Source organism: Ctenopharyngodon idella, chromosome 11 (assembly GCF_019924925.1).
Source record: "Ctenopharyngodon idella isolate HZGC_01 chromosome 11, HZGC01, whole genome shotgun sequence".
Classification (NCBI taxonomy): Eukaryota; Metazoa; Chordata; class Actinopteri; order Cypriniformes; family Xenocyprididae; genus Ctenopharyngodon; species Ctenopharyngodon idella.
In genome coordinates this window covers 11,815,067-11,836,000 of record NC_067230.1, presented here as the reverse complement: position 1 = coordinate 11,836,000, position 20,934 = coordinate 11,815,067, and the positions used below count along the sequence as shown (strand labels likewise).

General features: G+C 43.0%; 1 protein-coding gene across 1 annotated transcript in view; it reads left to right on the top strand.

The window, feature by feature from the left end:
• LOC127523040 (collagen alpha-1(XXV) chain-like) overlaps positions 1–18,013 on the top strand; it is a 187,123-nt gene extending 169,110 nt beyond the window's left edge. Inside the window, exons 11-13 of the mRNA XM_051913491.1 lie at positions 16,183–16,245; positions 17,205–17,273; positions 18,008–18,013. Coding sequence (XP_051769451.1) covers positions 16,183–16,245; positions 17,205–17,273; positions 18,008–18,013 — 138 coding nt within the window. The remainder of the gene's footprint in view (positions 1–16,182; positions 16,246–17,204; positions 17,274–18,007) is intronic.
• Positions 18,014–20,934: the final 2,921 nt, after the last annotated feature.

Below are 20,934 nucleotides of genomic sequence, written 5' to 3'. Positions count from 1 at the left end.
GCCTCAAAGGGCCGCTACTGGGCAAGCATGTACTGGTCCGTACGGACAACACTGCGACCGTTGCGTACATCAACCGTCAAGGTGGTCTACGCTCCCGTCGCATGTCGCAACTCGCCCGCCAACTTCCCCTCTGGAGTCAGAAGCATCTGAGGTCGCTTCGTGCCATTCATATTCCCGGTGTGCTCAACCGTGTGGCCGACGAGCTATCACGAGCTGCGCGGCCAGGAGAGTGGCGACTCCACCCCCAGGTGGTCCAGCTGATTTGGAGAGAGTTCGGAGAGGCTCAGGTAGACCTGTTTGCCTCACCAGAAACCTCCCATTGCCGGTTGTTTTACTCCCTGTCCGGGGGAACACTCGGAACAGACGCACTGGCCCACAGCTGGCCCCGGGGCCTTCGCAAATATGCGTTTCCCCCAGTGAGCCTACTTGCACAGACCCTGTGCAAAGTCAGGGAGGACGAGGAGCAGGTCCTGCTAGTTGCGCCCTATTGGCCCAACCGGACCTGGTTCCCAGAACTCTCACTCCTCGCGACAGCCCCTCCCTTCCTGAGGAAGGACCTCCTTTCTCAGAGACGGGGCACTCTCTGGCACCCTCGTCCAGACCTCTGGAAACTCCATGTCTGGTCCCTGGACGGGACGCGGAGGTTCTAGGTGACTTACCCCCCGAGGTACTTAACACCATCGCTTCGGCACGTGCTCCGTCTACGAGACGGGCTTACGCCTTGAAGTGGGACCTGTTCGTCGAGTGGTGTTCTTCTCGTCGAGAGGACCCCCAAAGATGCTCGATCGGTGTCGTGCTTTCCTTCTTGCAGCAGGGGTTGGAGCGGAGGCTGTCCCCCTCCACCCTCAAAGTCCATACTGCTGCTATCTCCGCTTATCATGACCACATAGATGGCAAGTCTGTTGGTCAGCACGACCTGGTCGTCAGGTTCCTTAGGGGGGCGAGGCGGTTAAATCCTCCTCGTCCTCCCTCCATACCCTCTTGGGACCTTGCTCTGGTGCTGAGAGCACTTCAGATTGCTCCCTTTGAGCCCTTGCAATCAGCAGACTTAAAGATTCTGTCTATGAAGACTTTGCTGCTGGTTGCATTGGCCTCCATCAAGAGGGTAGGGGACCTGCAGTCTTTTTCGGTCGACGAATCGTGCCTAGAGTTCGGGCCGGGCTAGGCTACGTGCCCAAGGTTCCTACCACTCCCTTCAGGGACCAGGTAGTGAGCCTGCAAGCGCTGCCCCCGGAGGAGGCAGACCCAGCCCTGGCTTTGCTCTGTCCAGTTCACGCTTTGCGACTGTACATAGACAGAACTCAAAGCTTTCAGGACCTCAGACCAGCTCTTTGTCTGTTACGGAGGCCAGCAGAAGGGAGCTCTAACTGAAGGGAGCTCTAACTGACAGCGGTGAAGGCAGCCCATTCACCTCATAAGACATGGAAATTGCCTCAACAATCTATCTACTAACAGTTTTTTTTTAGTAGCCGGGCAGCCCTTCTTAGAGGGCCCGAAGCATACCAATAGCTGGTCAGATTTTTCCACTGAGACGTCTTCTTGACATAAGTCTCAAGGGCCCTAACTGGGCAAAGTAGCCTTAGCTTCTCTTGATCGGCCGACACATGAGGAGGATGAAAGGCCTGGAGGACTACTGGCCGGGCCACATTAGTGGGTACTTTAGGTACATAGGATAAAGAATAGCTTTTACTCCGCCTGGAGCAAATTCCAAACAGGAAGAAGCAACTGACAAAGCCTAAAGGTCCCCAACTCTCTTGAGGGACATCATTGCCAGCAAAAATGCCATTTTTAAGGCTAAGCACTTGTCCGATGCAGAGTCCAACGGTTCAAATGGTGCAGAGGATAACCCTTCTAATACGACCGTTAGATCCCAAGCAGGTATTCTAACTTGAGCCGGAGGCCTCATCCTTAAAGTGCCACGAAGGAAATGAGTGATAAGATGATGTCTCCCCAGAGAGTTACCGTCCAATGGTGGACGAAAAGCAGCCAGGGCTGCCACATACACTCTTAGTGTAGAAGGGAAAGAACCATCAGAGAACTTATATTGTAGGAACTCCAGCACTGAAGCCACTGGGCAGTTAACTGGGTCTAATTGGTGTTGTCCACACCATGAAGTAAAAACTTTTCACTTCAGAGAATATAGTTTCCTCATGGAGGGAGCTCTAGAGTTTAAAATGGTTTCCACTACCTCAGTAGAGAGACCCTCATTCCGGAGTTCAGGGGCCACACCTATAATTTCCACATTTCCGGTCGGGGATGAAATATTGAGCCCCCGGCCTAAGTCAGAAGGTCCCTCCTGACGGGAATTTCCCATGGAGGACCGTGCAGAAGAGCTATTAGGTCTGAAAACCATACTTGGGCTGGCCAGAACAGGGCTACCAGCAGAAGCTGGACCCCTTCCTGGCGAACTCTCTCTAGAACTCCCGGGAGCAGAGTGATCGGGGGAAAGGCATACAGCCGAAGCCTCTGCCACGGCTGTACCGTGGCGTCCAGCCCCAAAGCAGCTGGGTGTGTGAGGGAAAACCATAGGGGACAATGCGAGTTCTCGTGTGACGCAAATAGGTCTATGTCCACCTGGCCGAACCTCCTCCAAATTAACTGCACCGTCTTGGGGTGCAGGAAATTCACCAGAGGAACCAGCCTCTCGAGGCTGGTGCTCTCTGTATTTAACTGAACAGTTTCGACATCCTGAAGCGTTTTCACAGCAAGATTTAACTGAACTAACTTTTCTACAGGCCTCTTGGGTGAACCCCCCCGTGACTTTTATTTTGACAGAAATACATCGGGATGTGGGTTCATTGGAAATCGTTGTACCTGGAAGCGTCGTGGACGGCGGGGATAACAAATTGATTTCCTGAGGGCTCCGTAGAGGAGTGGATGTAATTCGCTTCCCTCCAGGAGGGGGCGCCCTCAGAGGCCTGACCTGACCGTCAGGACCTCTTTTCCGAAGCCCATTTCGAAATAATGACATTCCTCAGATCTGTCTTTTCTCTCACGGGCTTCTGCTGCGAGTGCTGCTTCGAACCCCAAAATCGTTGTGGGGATGCTCGATTAGCAAAACTCTGCTTCTGTGTCTGCCTATACGAGGAGCTTGATGTTGATGGCTTGGGCTGTGACAGGCCCCTGAGTCTTATGGCGGTGAGGAATACATTTTTGAAAAGCCGCAGCCTGCTTCTTTGCCTCCTGGAATCTCTCTATGACCAAAGTTACGGCGTCGCCAAAGAGACCAGGGGACGATAACGGGGCATTAAGAAGAAAAGTTTTATCCAGGGCTTAAAAACAAAACAAAAAATTCAATCGTTTCACTCCGAGCAGAATCGGTATTTTAACGTTTCTATTCCAGCGTTCCTTCTGTATTATTAACGTTCCGAAACCGGTTTGTTTAAAAAAAATAACGGTTAATAACGTTATTTTTTTTATATATATTTTTTTTTTTTACTTTTTTTTTTTGTTTGCATGTAGCCTACTTAATAATAATAATAATAATACGTACAGCATTTTATTTAAAAAACAGAGTATTTGCCATCTTAGCCAGTAGGCCTACAATTATCTTTTATAACAAGATTCTGTCCAAATTTGTAGGCTAAACATATTAAATGAAAGGAAAAACTATCAATGGTTTATAAAGTATTTTTTCAAGATATTTTAAAATGTTTGCTGCATGGTTTAAAGTACCGACGTTCCTGAGAGGAAAAAAGATAGGCTACGTCACATTTTATTATTACATTCAGAAATAATGTAATTTATCGGTAAATAAAATAAAATGTTTACAAATAGCCTATCATATAGCTTTGTTCATAATGTTTGTAAACATCCATTATGAACAAAACTGACCTATTTTGTTTTACCACAAAACCTCTAAAGTTAACAGTTGGCCTATTTAGGCTATATGCCTATGACAAGCCAAAACGAATTAAAAAAATTATTGGAAATAAAACTAAATAAGATGCTAAACGAATTAATTTAAAGTGAATCTGAAGCCTACCTTTCTCATTCAACACTGTTTCCATTTTCGAGACAAATGCTAAACTATTAAGCTTTGTACTTCACTCGCATTATCGACATCATCCTTCACATAACAGCACAGGCAGGCGGTGGTTACGGTGGTAAACGGCAGATTGTATCACAGAATTGAATTGAGCAGTGTAACGTTTTATATTTTTGGTTGATTGTATTTTATTTTAATTATTTAACAGGCTGCGATATCAAGTAAGCAATGCAAGAATTTGTTTAAGCGCGTGAGGCGCCAGCGCGACCACTGGATTTTTTTTTCCTTCTAAGACAGTAAACTGTACTCCGTAATTTAATGCAAGACATAATTCATACAATTACAAAAGACACTTAAATAACGAAAACAAGCAGAATGTCTGTTTCCTTTCCTAGATCTTTCCTAGTTCTGTTCAGAATGATTAAATTTGATTTCCGTTTCTGGTTACGTTCCGGTCAAAATTTCGTTAATTTACGGTTTTCGTTTTCGTTCCTTGAATCGGTTCAGAGCCCTGGTTTTATCACTCTCCTTGATGCCCGATAAATTGAGCCCTAAGTGCCTCTCTGTCGACGCCATGGCTGCCATAGATCGGCCGATAGCACGGGCCGTTTCTTTGGTGAAGCAGAGAGATAAATCAGTAGCTCTACGAAGCTCTCTAATATCATCAGAGCTCACTGACTCCGCCCCATCTAAGTCCCCCAATAATTAAGCTTGATAAGCTTGTAATATAGCCATCGTGTGCAGGCAGGCACCAGCTTGGCCTGCTGCCATATATGCCTTCCCAACTAAAGTTGATGTGGTGCGACATGGTTTGGAAGGCAATGTCGGGGCTTTAAGAGAAGACGCAGCATCAGGTGATAAATAGGCCGCTAGCATCTCATCTATCTTTGGCATAGCACCATAACCATTCTCCTTAAACCCCATGATAGATGAATAATTATTAACCATGGGGCTAGAAAGCCTAAATGAATATGGCTTTTTCCAAGATCTACACACCTCAGTGTGTAGAGGTTGTGCTTGTGCAGACCGTAGAAAACGTTCATCAAGTTTACTTTTTCTTTGAACTTGTTGTCTCTCAGCTGGCCAATCGATGTTTAATTTAGCCACAGCTCGAGACAAAACCTCCACTAACTCTATTGTGGTGATTGGGCTGGCGAGTCACCTAAATCAACACTGAGAATGTCTAATTCCTCAGAACTAGACGAACCCACTGTCATGCGTTCATACGGGGCGGAAGAAGCCGCAGAGCGGGCTTCCGGATCCCTGTGAATGCTGGATGTAGAGGTTGAGGGCTGAGAAAGGGCCGAAGCTGTCTCAATCCCCTCCCCTAGATGGTAACCGCGGGACCCGCACCACGTGGAGCGCAGAGCTGGCCGCTCTGATCAAACAATGCCAGCGTTCTGAGAGGCAAATGCTCGCAGTGCTCGCAATCAACCCCCTCGAGGGCTGACCGAGCATGCTCTGCTCCCAAACAGCTCACACAAAGGTTATGTGTATCCCTGCTTGTAATAAAATGCGGGCAGGGATGAACAAACTTCCTAAACTGCTGCTGTTCACTCACCATTTCATATACTGATAATAAGGGACAGACAACACCAAATACACGGACTGACAAAGACACGGAGCGCTTGTTGAAGATCAGAAAGCTGACAACAGCTGTAAGACCGGCTCCTTTATAGCTTTCGCTTTTCGCCGGCACACATCACGGGATGACGTTGCACCAATCAAGATTGGACTAAGTTGCACGTGGCTTCAGACGCGCTACGCTGAGGGGGGTTCCCGAATGTGTCATCACTGACGCAGCGCGAGTTCCCTCGAAAGGGAACGTATTTAGTTTCATATTTATGTTTATATAGGCCTATTATAATGTTATTTTTTTTTATTTTATCTATTTGATTATGAAAAGTGAACAGCATGAGTAAGATAGGATACATCATAAGACGCTCAATATATCGGGAGACATGGAGTGGTTCAGACATGATTTTGACCACTTCATAAAGTTTTGTTTTGTAGAAAGCCTTTCTTTAAAGTGAATTTCATTTTGTAAAATTGTATCTTAATTTTAATCAATGTTTCATCAACCAATTGCCTGGATTTAATAAATAAGAAGCAAATATAGCAGACAATATAATCATGACATGGAGGCGCCGGCGCGATCACTTGCACGTGAACTGAAGCGTCTTACAGGCTAAATGAGCCGAAACTCAGCGTATAGGCTGCTTGCCTCACAGACATGAGAAATATATCTATAGAAAGCTTGAAATGTCTACTTTTAAACAAAATAATTCAAAACGAAAAGAACACACATAGCATCGTAGATTATTATCAGTTTAAAATTATATTTGTGTATTCACACACCAATCGTCATCAGTTAGCCTATGTGTCAAGTGTAATAATGTTAACAAGATTTTAATAATGTATTAGTAAATGTTGAAATTAACATTAACAAAGATTAATAAATGCCGTATAAGTGCAGTTCATTATTAGTCCATGTTACCTAATGTAGTTAACTAATGTTAACTAATGAACCTTATTGTAAAGTGTTACCACTTTAAGATCAAAGTTGACAGAGAAAGTTCATGAGCTGCTTCATGGCATCAACAAAGCCTGATTTGCATTGGTTTGGTTTTGTCAACTCAAAATTAATCCTGTAACTCTTAGTTTGTACAACTACCTTCATGTTACAGGTCCTTGAGCAGTTTGCAGTACAATTAGTCTTCTGCCCTAGCCTTTTAATATTTTCAGTAAGCCAATAAAGTCTGTCACATTGCTAAACCAGGATGTAAACTGTCACAGAAAAGCAGCCATAAAATTAATTCTAGCTGTTATGAAGTGTACAATAGGTGTTTCAGTAAAAATTCAGATTACTTGCAGACATAAACTGTGGTTCTAAAAAAAACAACAAAAAAAAAACAATGAGCTACTTAATATTTTTATGTTTATATGTTTACTTAAATGTTATGAAGTGCTTTAACAAATTACCTAATCATTTCACGGATAAATTGCTCTAATACTGTAATGAATCGTCACTCAGGCTGGGATCCATTTGCATGCTTTTATTAGAAAAGAGCGTGGTCGTACAGGCAAGGTAAAACCGGGGCAAACAGGTATAGCAGAGGGCGGGCAGAATCGTGGTCAACGAACAGGCAATGGATCAGGGCAGGCAGATATCACTCACAGATAAGGACACAAAGCAAAGGTCAGAGGTAGGCGGCAGAGAATCGTAGATGGGTAACAATCAGGATCAGCAACAGGTAGTCAGACAGAATAATAAAGAGATGGTAAAGAAATGTACACCAGGGCAATACAAGACTTTGCAATGAGAGGATGTGAGTGAGAGTCTTTTATAGTCCAGATAATGAGCTTCAGCTGTATGTGGCAATTGGTCCAAGGTACGGACTGATGGGAAATGTAGTGTGTGTGTGTGTTAGTATTCGGGTGAGGGCTCCCTCCGATGGTCAGAGGAGGGAACCACGGAGTTCGTCTCTGTGACAGAGCCCCCCCTCCACAAGCGCCTCCTGGTGCGAGGAGGTAACTGTCGCGAGGTCTCCCACATGGTCGAGGGGCTGGTCTCTCAGGATGGTTTGCGTGGAACTCTTCCACGAGGTTGGGGTCTAGGATATCATCCGCGTTGACCCACGAGCGCTCCTCTGGACCGTACCCCTCCCAGTCGACTAGATATTGGAGAACTCTTCCTCAGCGCCTGGAGTCCAGCAGTTCACGGACTTGATAAGCCTCCTCGCCCTCCACCATGATGGGTAGGGGGCCCTGATCACCGGACACCTCCTCCCCCTCCTCACTGGGACCATCGGCAGGCTTGAGCAGTGATACATGAAATGTTGGAGAAATACAAAAGGGGTTAGGTAATGCAAGACGGAATGAAACTGGTGTGATTTGTTGTGTGATTTGAAATGGGCCAACATACCTTGGACTTAACTTTTTGCAGGGAAGTTTGAGACGTAGATCTTGGGTGGAGAGCCATACCAATTGGCCAGGACGATACTCAGGACTTGGGCGGCAGTGGCGGTCAGCTTGTTCTCTCAGACAGCGTACAGCATGCTGCAGGTGAGTATGAGCTCTATTCCAGGTAGCTTCACTTCGATTCATCCAGTCGTTGACAGCAGGTATGTTGGTGGGTTCTCCAGACCAGGGGAACAGCGGAGGTTGGAACCCCAGGACACATTGAAATGGAGTTAATCCGGTTGCTGGTTTGCATATCGAGTTTTGTGCATACCCAGCCCACAGTAGGTATCGGGACCAGTCGTTTTGGTGACGGTTGCAGTATGAGCGGAGGAATCAGGTGAGTTCTTGGTTAAGACGTTCTATTTGGCCGTTAGACTGTGGATGGTAGCCGGAGGTGAGACTGACATTGATGTTTAAGGCTTGACAGAAGGCTGACCAGAGGCGTGAGGTGAACTGGGGACCACGGTCGGACACTATATTCTCAGGTAAGCCATATATACGGAAGACCCAGTTGCATAGATGCTCTGCTGTCTGCATGGCAGTGGGTAGCTTTGTTAGTGGGATGAGGCGGCAGGCCTTGGAGAAGCGATCTATTACGGTAAGTATGGTTGTGAAGCCTCTGGATGCTGGGAGGTCGGTGACGAAGTCAATGGCTATGTGTGACCAGGGGCGTTGAGGTATAGGTAATGATTGCAGTAGACCAGCGGGAAGTTGATGTGAGGGCTTGTTCATGTTGCAGGTATGACATAGTTTGATGAATTGTGTTGAGTCTTTGGATAAGGATGGCCACCAGAAGAGGTTCTGCAAGATCTGTATGGTCCCCATAATGTATGGTATGGTCCCCAAAAAAACTACTCTCCAAAATATATAAAATAATATCCAAATCAGACAATACGTTAAGCCTACCCAGTGCAAAATGGGAATCAGACTTATCCATTGCTCCCAATGCCGCTTTCTGGACACAAATCTGTAAAAATATCTACTTCATGACAAAAAACGGCAACTTACAACTTATACAGTATAAAGTACTTCATAGATTTCACCTAACTGGACAGAAATTATTTAAAATGGGTTTTTCTTCAGAAACATGCTCACATTGCGCACAAAACACTCTAGACACCAATTTACACGCTATTTGGGATTTCACCTCAGTTAGAAAATTCTGGGAAAACGTTACTGACTCACTATCCAACCTTATGGGATGTCACATCCCGCTGTCTCCCTCCCTCTGTATATTAGGTGACATATCCATAATCAATTTAAACAGTACAAACAGTCAATTACTCCTAGTGGCTCTAACTATTGCCAAGAAAACTATCCTCATGAACTGGAAATCAAGGAACACCATACACATTACAACTTGGAAAAATTTACTAATAGAGTACATCTCCATGGAAAACTTGTCTACCTCCACTCAAAATAATACATCAGAATTACACCCTTCTTGGTCATCTCTCTTTAACTTCCTACAGTCATGAATCCACTGACCTTCTTTGTCTGAAGCTATCCTCAATGGTACACCATCAATATTCACACATGATTGGGGGGAGGGGGGTCAGGAAGAGGTAGCAACACTGACTAATATCAAATATAAATAAAATACTTATAAGATTATATTTAAATCTCTCTCTCTTTTTTTTTTTTTTTGCTGCTTCTGGACCCTGGTTGGCTGTGGCATACTAGTCCCTGCCATGTGTGGTTTTGATTAGTTGTGGGTGGGTGTGATGTGGGGCCGGGGCCTTGGGCTTTCGCCCTCCAGCTTGTACTTTCACCTGGGATTTCTTGTCTCTGGCTGGCTCAGCACTTGTCTCGCTGTTTTAATGCTTCACATATTAGATGAGGTGCACACACACATTCATTTGGAGCATAAAATAAGTTTAAAGCAAAAAAAAAAAAAAAAAAATGCACACACATAGGGTAAGTGTGGCGTGGCCGTGGCGGCCTGGGCTTTGCACTGGGCTGGTTCCATGCTACACGCCATGCTTTTTTAATGCATTATACACTAGTTGACATAAACATATCATGAGTATAACAATGAAAGCAGCCATATTTATTAAAAAAAAAAAAAAAAAAAACACAGACAGGGTAAGCATGGCATGTGTGGGACGGCTGGGGATGGGTATGGATTTTGGGACCCTCGGCCCCGCAGCACCGCACCTTGAAAGCCCGTTGCAACATGACGCTGACGGGGGTCTATCCTATGCCATGGCCATGAGGGGAATAGAGGCAGCTTTATAATATCTTATTATTAATAGCTGTATCAATATTACCATTATTAATACTATTATTATTATTATTATTATTATTATTATTATCATTGCCATTGCAACTACTACTATTATCATTACTATTAATGGCTGTATTAATATTACCATTATTAATATTATTATTATTATTATTATTGCTATTACTATTATCTTTATTTTTCCTCTTCCTGATCCTTTAACTTCCCCCTCATTCCGGATGAAATGAGTATATTTGTTAATGTTTATCTTTACTACTACTGCTAATATGATTATTACTATTTGTCATTTCTTATTAATTGGATTTATCATTATTATTATTATTATTATTATTGTTATTATTATTATTATTATTATTAATACTGCTATTACTGTTGCTATTGTCACCTTCCTCATTTTTTGCGTATGATACTATTATTATCTTCATCATTATTATTGTCATTTTTTTTTTTTTTTTTTTTTTTTTTTCCTCTTTGATATATATTTTTTTCTTAACTCTGGTTATGTCTGTTGTATTTTCCTACATGCTCCTTTATTCATATATTTCCACTCCCACACCTAGTTACACTTAGTTATACACACACACACACACACACACACACATACCCAAATCATACTGGCTGTTATGTATGTTTTGTTGGTCTTTGTATTTGTATTTTGCATTTAATTTCTTTTCTATAAATATTGTAATTGTCTGTTTGCATAAAAAAAAAAAAAAAAAAAAATTCCAGAATGCGGTTACGGAAGTTCTCTGGGACAAAGACCTTGTCAGGCGGACAGTCAGACGGGGTCCTGTTTTGTGTATTAGCTTGTTCCAGTTCCGTCATGATGTCCCACTGTATGGGTGCAACGACAAGAGAAGCAGGTAACACAGTTTCAGGATTTTGTGTGGTGAGTTCACCTTCGAATTGACGGGATAGGGCATCTGCTTTGACATTCTTTGAGCCTGGACAATAGGTGACTGTAAAGTTGAATCGAGAGAAGAACAGTGTCCAACGGGCCTGGCGGGGGTTGAGTCTTTTGGCAGTCCATAGGTACTCGAGGCTCTTGTGATCAGTCAAAACCACAAAGGGATGTTTGGCCCCCTCCAACCAATGGCACCACTCCTTGAACGCCGCTTTCATGGCCAGCAACTCCCGGTCACCGACGTCATAGTTGCGTTCTGCTGCCGTGAGTTTTCTAGAATGGTAAGCACATGGGTAAAGTTTAGGTGGATTACCTTGCCCTTGTGAGAGTACTGCCCCAAGACCGGTACTGGAGGCATCGACTTCGACGGTGAACGGGAGAGATGGGTCGGGATGATGTAAGATGGGTGCTGTGGTGAAGCGTTCTTTGAGCCGCTAGAAGGTCTCAATGGCGGTAGGAGTCCATCTGAGCTGATTGTGTCCTTTTTGACCATGCTTGTAAGCAGGCAGGCTATGGAGCTGAAGTTACGGATGAACCGTCGATAGAAATTTGAGAATCCCAGGAAAAGCTGCAGCTTCTTGAGGGTATTGGGTTGCGGCCAGTTGAGAATGGTGGTAACCTTCTTCTCATCCATAGCGACTCCATCAGGACTTATGATGTATCCCAGGAACGAGGTAGACGTCTGATGGAACTCGCACTTTTCAGCTTTGGCGTACAATTGGAATTGAATCAGCCGTTTGAGGACCTGTCTAACCTGTTGGACGTGTTTTTCCAGGCTGTTGGAGTAGACCAGGATGTCATCGATGTATACAATAACAAATCGGTTGAGCATGTCTCTGAAGACGTCGTTAATAAAGGCCTGGAAGACGGAAGGACTATTGACCAGCCCGAAGGGCATAACAAGGTATTCGTAGTGTCCAGTTGCGGTCGAGAAAGCAGTCTTCCATTCATCCCCTTCCCTGATGCGAATCAGATTGTATGCACTGCAGAGATCGAGCTTGGTGGAATATTTGGCTGTGCGAAGCTGTTCCAGTGCTGCGAGAACCAGGGTAATGGATAACTGAACTTAACAGTAATTTCATTCAGACCTTGGTAATCGATGCACGGACGGAGACTGCCATCTTTCTTGCCCACGAAGAAGAAACCTGCAGACGCTGGTGATGTGGACGGACGAATAAAGCCTTTAGCCAGCTCCTCATCAATGTATTTCTTCATAGCCTCTGATTCAGGTTGTGATAGTGGGAAGATGCAGCCCTTAGGGGGAGTGGTTCCTGGAACAAGATAAATAGCACAATCATAAGGACGGTGAGGAGGTGATTGTGAGGCACGCACCTTGCTGAAGGCTATGGGCAGATCTTGGTGTTCACTGGGTAAGTTAAAATCAGGAGTGGATTCGGTTGGTTCTGCAGCCTGGATCGCTCTGACAGGTAGGGGAGGTGAGTGAGACAGACATTTGGACTGACAGCGTTCTTCCAGTGGGTAATTTGTCCCTCTCTCCAGCAGATGTGTGGATTATGGGTGCGTAACCGTGGCAGACCTAGGATGATGGACGAGGTTGAAGTGGGTAGAATGTGGAATTGAATGAACTCTGTATGGAATATACCGGTTTGCATGATGAGTTGTTGGGTAACGATGTTAACACGTCCTGAGCCCAGTGGTCGGCCGTCTATTGCTTCCACTGTGAGAGAAGAAGAGCATTCAATTAACGGAATGTTGTTTTGCTAGGCATAACTTTGGGACATGAAGTTTCCCGCTGCCCCGGAATCCAGTAATGCGGTTGTGCTTAAATGTTGGTCATTAAACAGCAGTATAATGGGTACAGACACACACATGTCAGAGCAGTAGTATGGGTTGGTATCACTCACCGACCGTGGATTTTCTGGACGGGATCGTACTGAGCAGTTGTTTCTTACATGACCGGGGTTACCACAATACAAACAAAGACGATGGGTCAGCCGGCGGCCTCTCTCCTCTTCAGATAGATGGTAAGCGTTGATCTGCATGGGTTCTGAATATTCTGGATCAACAGATGGAGGCGGACGACCACAGCGTTTCTGCCCAGATTTGCGGGATCGGACGAGATTATCAATTTGAATAGCGAGTTCAATTAATTGGTCCAGGCTTTTGCCCTCATCACGGCAGGCTAACTCCGTCTGTAATTCATGAGACAATCCTCTCCGAAAGCAAATTTTTAACGTGTCACTCACCCAGTTAGTCTGTGCAGCAAGCGTGCGGAATGCAAGAGCGTATTCAGCCGCCGTTCTACGCCCCTGTGTCAGCTCCAACAGGCAATCACCGGCTCCCCTCCCGTCACTGGGGTGACCGAAAACCTCTCTAAACCTCTGCAAAAAGTACTCAAACGAAGGAAAGGCAGCCCCATCATCTCTCCACACAGCAGTAATCCATTCCAGCACTCTCCCCGTAAACAATGAACAAACGAACGTGATCTTCCCTGCCTCCGTGGTATACATTGCAGGTTGCTGACTAATAAAAAAGGGAGCATTGAAGAATGAAGCCCTTACATTTCGTGGGATCGCCGTCGAACTTCTCTGGCAGTGAGAGGCGTGGATTCGCCAGTGACGGCGTTCCTGCCGCGTGGGTAATGGCGGCCGCAGCGGGTGGCGGAGGTGCCGCTGGAGCGGTTGTTTGAATGCCTTGCAGCGCCTTTACCAGTTCCTCCGTGAGTGTCATGAGACAGTTAAGCTGGTGTTGGTGTGCAGCGAGCTGACTGGCTTGTGCTGACATCGTCGCACACAGGTGAGAGAAAGCAGCTGGATCTTGTACTGGCGAAGTCTTCTGTAATGAATCGTCGCTCAGGCTGGGATCCATTTGCATGCTTTTATTAGAAAAGAGCGTGGTCGTAGAGGCAAGGTAAAACCGGGGCAAACAGGTATAGCAGAGGGCGGGCAGAATCGTGGTCAACGAACAGGCAATGGATCAGGGCAGGCAGATATCACTCACAGAACAGGACACAAAGCAAAGGTCAGAGGTAGGCGGCAGAGAATCGTAGACGGGTAACAAACAGGATCAGCAACAGGTAGTCAGACAGAATAATAACGCTCAGAAATGTACACCAGGGCAATACAAGACTTTGCAATGAGAGGATGTGAGTGAGAGTCTTTTATAGTCCAGATAATGAGCTTCAGCTGTATGTGGCAATTGGTCCAAGGTACGGGCTGATGGGAAATGTAGTGTGTGTGTGTGTGTGTGTGTGTGTGTGTTAGTATTCTGGTGAGGGCTCCCTCCGATGGTCGGAGGAGGGAACCACGGAGTTCGTCTCTGTGACAAATACCAATTTTCAGGGTGGCCTAGGACTTTAGTACAGTAGAATAGTTCTGCTGTCATACAGGAAAGCCAAATCAAGTTCTTATACCTGACCTGCAAGTCTTAAATACTTATATACATTCTAAAATGCCAAATTTAAATACTTTAAGCACAAGAAAAGCTCACATTGTTTTCCAAAGACAGATATTGATTACAATTGTCTGTCTTAACCCTGTATTGATTGCTTACCTCCACTGTAACTGATTTCCCCACACAAATGTTAATGCTTTGATGCTAACTTAAGTTTGCTCACTGTTAAAGCTATAATGTCCACTAATGTGTTTATTTACTAAAAAAAAGGCATAAGTGGAGAAAAACAAGTCAATTTTATTTCTAATATAATATAAATCTAATTTTTCATAAAACTGCGATTTAAATATATTTTTTCTATAGGTTATACAAAAAAGACAAAAAGGGACAAAATAAAAAGGCTGAAATAAGCTGATCTAGTATGTTAAATGGTGGTATCCTAGTCTATGAATGGTACACCCTCTTAAGCTCACAGAAATGGTTTGACCCAAGTTTTCAGCAGCCAATGACACTGACCCGTTCAAACGGATTTTTAACGCATATTTCACATGTATTTCACACACGAAATACGCGTTAAATACGTGTTGTTTGCGCGTATTTCACACATTGTTGATGTGTTAAATTTCACGTGTTTTTGAACCTTTTGGCTTTCCATAATGTCACCGATGCATCAGCGAGCCTCTTTGATGAGTCGTTGAGTAGTTCACACATAAAGATTGGCGAGCGCTGAAAAAACCCACTCCTCTCCCCCCAAAACAGGTGTTGGTGTAATAAATATTTACAACCCTTTTGTTCTGGTCTGTATATAAGGTAAAGTGCAAAGCAGTCAGGCGGGATCATCTGTCGCCAGAAGCCCCCGTGCAGAGATGGGTGAATGTCTGAAGACATTCACACATCACTGTATGTATATGCATTTCTTTGGGTAATTGATGTTATGCATTTATTATTTCTGAATTGGCTTCTAATTGTCTAACTGTAATGTAATTGGCATGATACATTTTTACTTGACAAATAAAATATTATATTTGGGTTATTCTGTATTATTCTTAATTCATTATTTCTAGTAGATTAAAGCGAAGGTATTACCGCAAATCTGTGTTCAGGATTGATCATACGGAAGGTTTAATAGATGGAGCATAGGGCACATCAATTAAGTCCATTTCGATTTCTGACTATCGCTGCCTTAAATAAGTTGCAGTTTTCGTAAATATATAAAAACTATGTTTTTTGTTATGAGTAACAGAGAGCGTGACCGACTTAAAGGTAGATATTTACCCTGCATCCAATGTTTAAGGTCAGAATTGACAAGTTTGTGTCCGGGAAGAGCACTCAAGTCGGCCGAAGTGACTTTTCTAAAGCGATACCGGGACTGCAGTGAACGAATAATTGAAGATATAAGATAATCAGAATAATCAAAAATCTAAATTAATGCATAACCAATGATTCATTTCTAATTGGAAACACAACCTAAGAATGAGAATCATTGAAATTGGAGCCAGATTAAACGAGTGAAATTAAATGAACTTCACAGAGGCGCTGAAAAGACATACACGCGTTAACCTTTGCCCAGGCCGTCGGATTCCGTTTTTGGGCCGATGCAGGGTTCCTTACACTTGCAAATTGGGCTTAAAATCCTGTAGTGTAAACTTGGCATAAATTGATTTAGTTGTGAATACTTATCTTGCCCCATGACTGACAGACAATTCCATGTGTGGCTTCTGTATGCAGGGTGAACCTGGTTTCTTTGGGCCTCAAGGTGAGCCTGGGCTTCCAGGCCTGCCAGGAACTAAGGTGAGTTTGTAACACCACCAGTTGTGATATATCCCAGTTTAATGTTGTGGTCGTGGTTTGTGGTTTCATTCAGATATATCTGTGATAGCTCTGTTAAGGACTATAGAGTTAACAAACAACAAATGACTACAAAATGTTTTTCAGTGTGTATGGGATCACTACTCTACAGTCTCTTACTGAGAGAAGAGTTTCATTTAAACCATTTTTATCAGAATATAATAATATTTTCTGATTAGTTAGATTATTAAGCCATTGTACAAATTAAGTTAGTATTTGATTAAAGGTGTGATTTATACAAAAGGCAGTGCAATGAGGAATCTATTAAGAGACTCCAGTCAATCCCTGTCAAGATACATACAGCATGTGCTGTCATACTGCCCTCTACAGGACATTTCAAAGAAATCAGTAGACATGAAGGAAAGAGTAAAGAGTAGAGTCTAATTCAGCAGTTCTCAACTTTTTTTTACTCAATTGCCCTGCTTTGTCTAAGACAATATTTAAAGCTGACATACTTCTGGTACTTCTATATTGTAATAAGAATGAACAAACTCAAATATATAATGTCCATTTACTGTTTTACATCTTTGTTATTTTTGTATAGGATGTTATTTAAGATTGTTAAATAATAATTTAAATAATGTTAAGTCTTACTGGGGCCCCCTGGAAATTTGCAGAGGCCCCTATGGGCCTTGGCCCCCTGGTTGAGAACCAGCATGTGCAAATTGTTCTGTAAAATTATAATATCAAAGTGTTCACCTTGTAAGCTGGTGTTTAGCTGGTCATTTCTAAAACCAGCAGAGCAAACCAGCTTAATCAGACTGAGAGATCAGTTTAAGCACCCTAGGTTTTTTTTTAATTTTTTTTTTTATGATAGGATAGGTTTTGATAAATTATATCTGAATACACACACACACACACACACACACACAAAAAAAACCCTTGCAAAAATCTTTTTGTAGGGTGAAAGAGGGGAACCTGGACCGTTTGGCAAGGGTGAACGTGGTGAGACAGGTCCAGCAGGACACAAGGTAAGATGAGCAGTAAAAAAGTGCTATTGAAGTAGGAAAAGCCATTCATGTAGAGAAAACTCTCAGAGCTGTCACAATGAGCAGGCAATTCTCATCCTCTGAACTTTAATTGTGTGTTTACTTTGGTCAAAATATTAAAATCTCTAGATTGCCTTAGAGATATGAAATTATTATCCTGCCAAATTTCCTTAGGAAACTATTTATTTTGAATGAGATTTAGACAAGGGTTAACTTTCCACAAACAACAGTACAACAATACTGTAAGAGTTTATGCTGTGGGTCGTTTCTGTAGGAGTTTTTATGTGTGTGTGTGTGTGTGTGTGTGTGTGTGTGTGTGTGTGTGTGTGTGTGTGCGTGTGCATGTGCGCGTTTTTGTGATTTATGAGGACACAAATTTGTATAATGACATGGGTATTACACTGGTATTACGACGTAAACATGAAATATGAGGACATTTCATGAGTCCTCATATTTAAAATAGCTTTAAAAACATACTAAACAATGTTTTATTAAAAATTAAAAATGCAGAATGTTTTCTGTGATGGATAGGTTTAGGGGTAGGGGTAGTGTAGGGGGATAGAATGTACAGTTTGTACTAGGGATGCACCGATACCGATACCGATACCAGTATCGGTATTGGGCTGATACCAACCTCGTGTATGGGCTGATACCAACCTCTCACTCTTTATCTCTCCCAGTGTGTGGGTCACTGTGTATGTGTTTGTGTATTGCAGTCTTAATTAGTGGTCTTTAACCCTTTTACCGATTACCCATTTACTGATGAACTTATAAAAATTTTGAACTGCAAATGATAACTTCACACTCATTTGAAATTGAACCATGACACTATATCACTATTTGGACAGGGCTAGTTTTTTAAATGTTGTTTGAGTTACAATTATTTTTTTACAATTACAGTTAGACTTTTTAAATTAATTATTTATTTATATAATTAAATTTTTTTTAAAAACCCTGTTTCAGTAAAATTTCACATGATTATAAAAGTGGCTGTTTAAAATAAACTTGCATAAGTGAGCAGAAAAATCTAGACATGTACCTTACTATTACCTGAGACTGACATTAAAATTGTCTTTACAGGTTCTGTGATTTGGCTCTATTTATTAATTTTTTCATTTTATTTTTTAACTTATACTACACATAGTAAAATTAAATCAAAGCATGCTTTTGGTGCATAAGATTGGTGCACAAACAACAGCTCAGGGAGGTCAAAAAACACATGAAGAGAAGTGTTAGGATTATACAACATCAGCAATCACAGATATTCGCATTAAGGCTGGATTAGATTTCTCAGAGCACTGTGGAGTTTGCACAAATAACAGTATGTAATTTTCTCTAGAATTTTTATAGGGGTTGTGTGAGAAAAAAAACACAGACATGGCAGATTAGGATGATATTCTGCACTCATTTGAAATTGATTTATAACATTCAATGACTTGAAAGTCATCTCAATTTAAACAATCTCATGGATGTGGCTGTTGTGGTTTGTGATCATAGGAGCATCAGCTGCTGCAGTAAATGTGGTGTGAAATTGATATAGTCCTTTTATGTTTAACTGTTTTAAATGCCCATTGCCCGACGTGCACAGTTGCCCTGAAGCCACCGGGGGTGGCGGTGCCACCGGGCTTTGGCCCGTCATCGCTGCTTGCAGCTATATTTATTCTTCTTCTTCTTCTCCTCCCAAATGAATTGCTTTTTTGAGGGCCTAAACATGCTCGAAAACTCATGAAACTTTGCACACACATCAGAAGTGGTGAAAATTTACGTCTGTTATGGATCTCAGAATTAGGCGTGGCAAATGGTTCGATAGCACCACCTACAAAATTTCAACTGAGTGCCCCTCGCACTACGTTTCACGTACAGGTATGAAATTCGGTACACACATGTAGCATCCCAATACCTACAAAAAAGTCTCCCAGTACGAAATCTGAAAACCAACATGAAGTGAGATATTTAGAATTCTCTCTGCAAAATTTGTGCAGTTTTTGCCATTTTCACACGTTGTACTTTAACAAACTCCTCCTAGAGCTTTAATCAGATCAACATCATATTTGGTCAGTCTAATCTAAAGGCCTTTGCAATGTTAAATTGCGAAGATCTAGAGTTTTCGCTGAAGGGCATGTCCGTGGCGGCCTGACAAAGTTTGATGTTTCACCATGAAACAGGAAGTTCTTGTAAATCGGGTATACAATGTCGGATCTGCCCCAAACTTCACATGTTTTATTAAACATGGCACTATTCAGTGACAGTCATAGCGCCACCTGCGGGCAACAGGAAATGACATGTTTTACACTGTGATTAACTCCTCGTAGACATTTAACCAGAACCACATCATATATGGTCAGTCTAATCTTAAGGCCTTAGCGATGTTAATTTGCAAAGATCTTGAGTTTTCGTTGAAGGGTGTGTCCGTGGTGGCCTGACAAAGTCTGATGTTTTGCCATGAAGGAGGAAGCTGTTGTAACTCAAGCATACAGTGTCTTATCTGCCCCAAACTTCATATGTGTGATGAAAGTCCTGGCCTGAAGACATCTATATGCCAATTTTCACTTAGTCATAGTGCCACCTGCTGGCAACAGGAAATGGCATGCTTCACACTGTAATTCAATCCACGAACACATTTCAATATGCCACAAAGTACCAAACATACTAGAAACACGTTAAATCATGCAACACTCTGCTAATTGCTAATGTATGCAATTAACGCCACGAAACAGGAAGTTGTTGTTACTCAGGCATACAATGTCCGATCTGCTCCAAACTGTTTGATAATAGTCCTGGCCTGAAGTCATCTACATGGCAATATTCAGTTACGGTCAAAGCGCCACCTGTTGGCAGCAGGAAGTGTGCCACTTTGAAATGACTTTGCCATAATTCTCTTGTATTTTCTCGCCACTGTTCACTGTTTTCCTAAAGCGAACGGGTGGTGGTGAGCCCGGGTGGAGGGTCCTTTCATCGCTGCTTGCAGCTTTAATTTTTTTTTTTTTTTTTTTTTCCATCACCCAGGGCTTTTTGGGGGCCTTAACATGCTCAAAAACTCTTGAAAATTGGCACACACATTGGAATCTTGCGGCCATTAGGACGCTGCAGAGGCTGGTACCCGGCGTGACAGGGGGGCTCGACAGCACCCCCTTGAACGGAGTCCGAAATCTTGGTCCATATATCAAACACGCTTGCACACATTAGTATGAAACTTGGTACACATATAGACCTCATCAGGCCTAACAACTTTCGTGCTCTAAGTTATACGCCCGGCTCAACAGGAAATCGGCTATTACGGGTTGTTTGAAAAACGCATGCTCTGGAATTTGATATACTTCTCCTAGGCGATTAATCCGATCACCACCAAACTCGGTCAGCATGAAGTCAAGACATTGATGATGCTAAATTGCCAGCGGATTTTTAATTTTTCGAATGGTTTGGCCATGGTGAGGCAACGAATTTATGGCAAGAAAAGGGAAACAGGAAATGTGTTATAACTTATGCATACATTAATTGATTTTTATGAAACCTCAGCAGTGTGTTTGGTTGTAGGAGTCTAATCAGCATAGATGTGACTATTGTAAGTCAAAGTTATAGCGCCACCAACTGGCAATAGGAAGTGTGTCACTTTAAAATGCTTTGAGATCACCTTTTTCTTTTT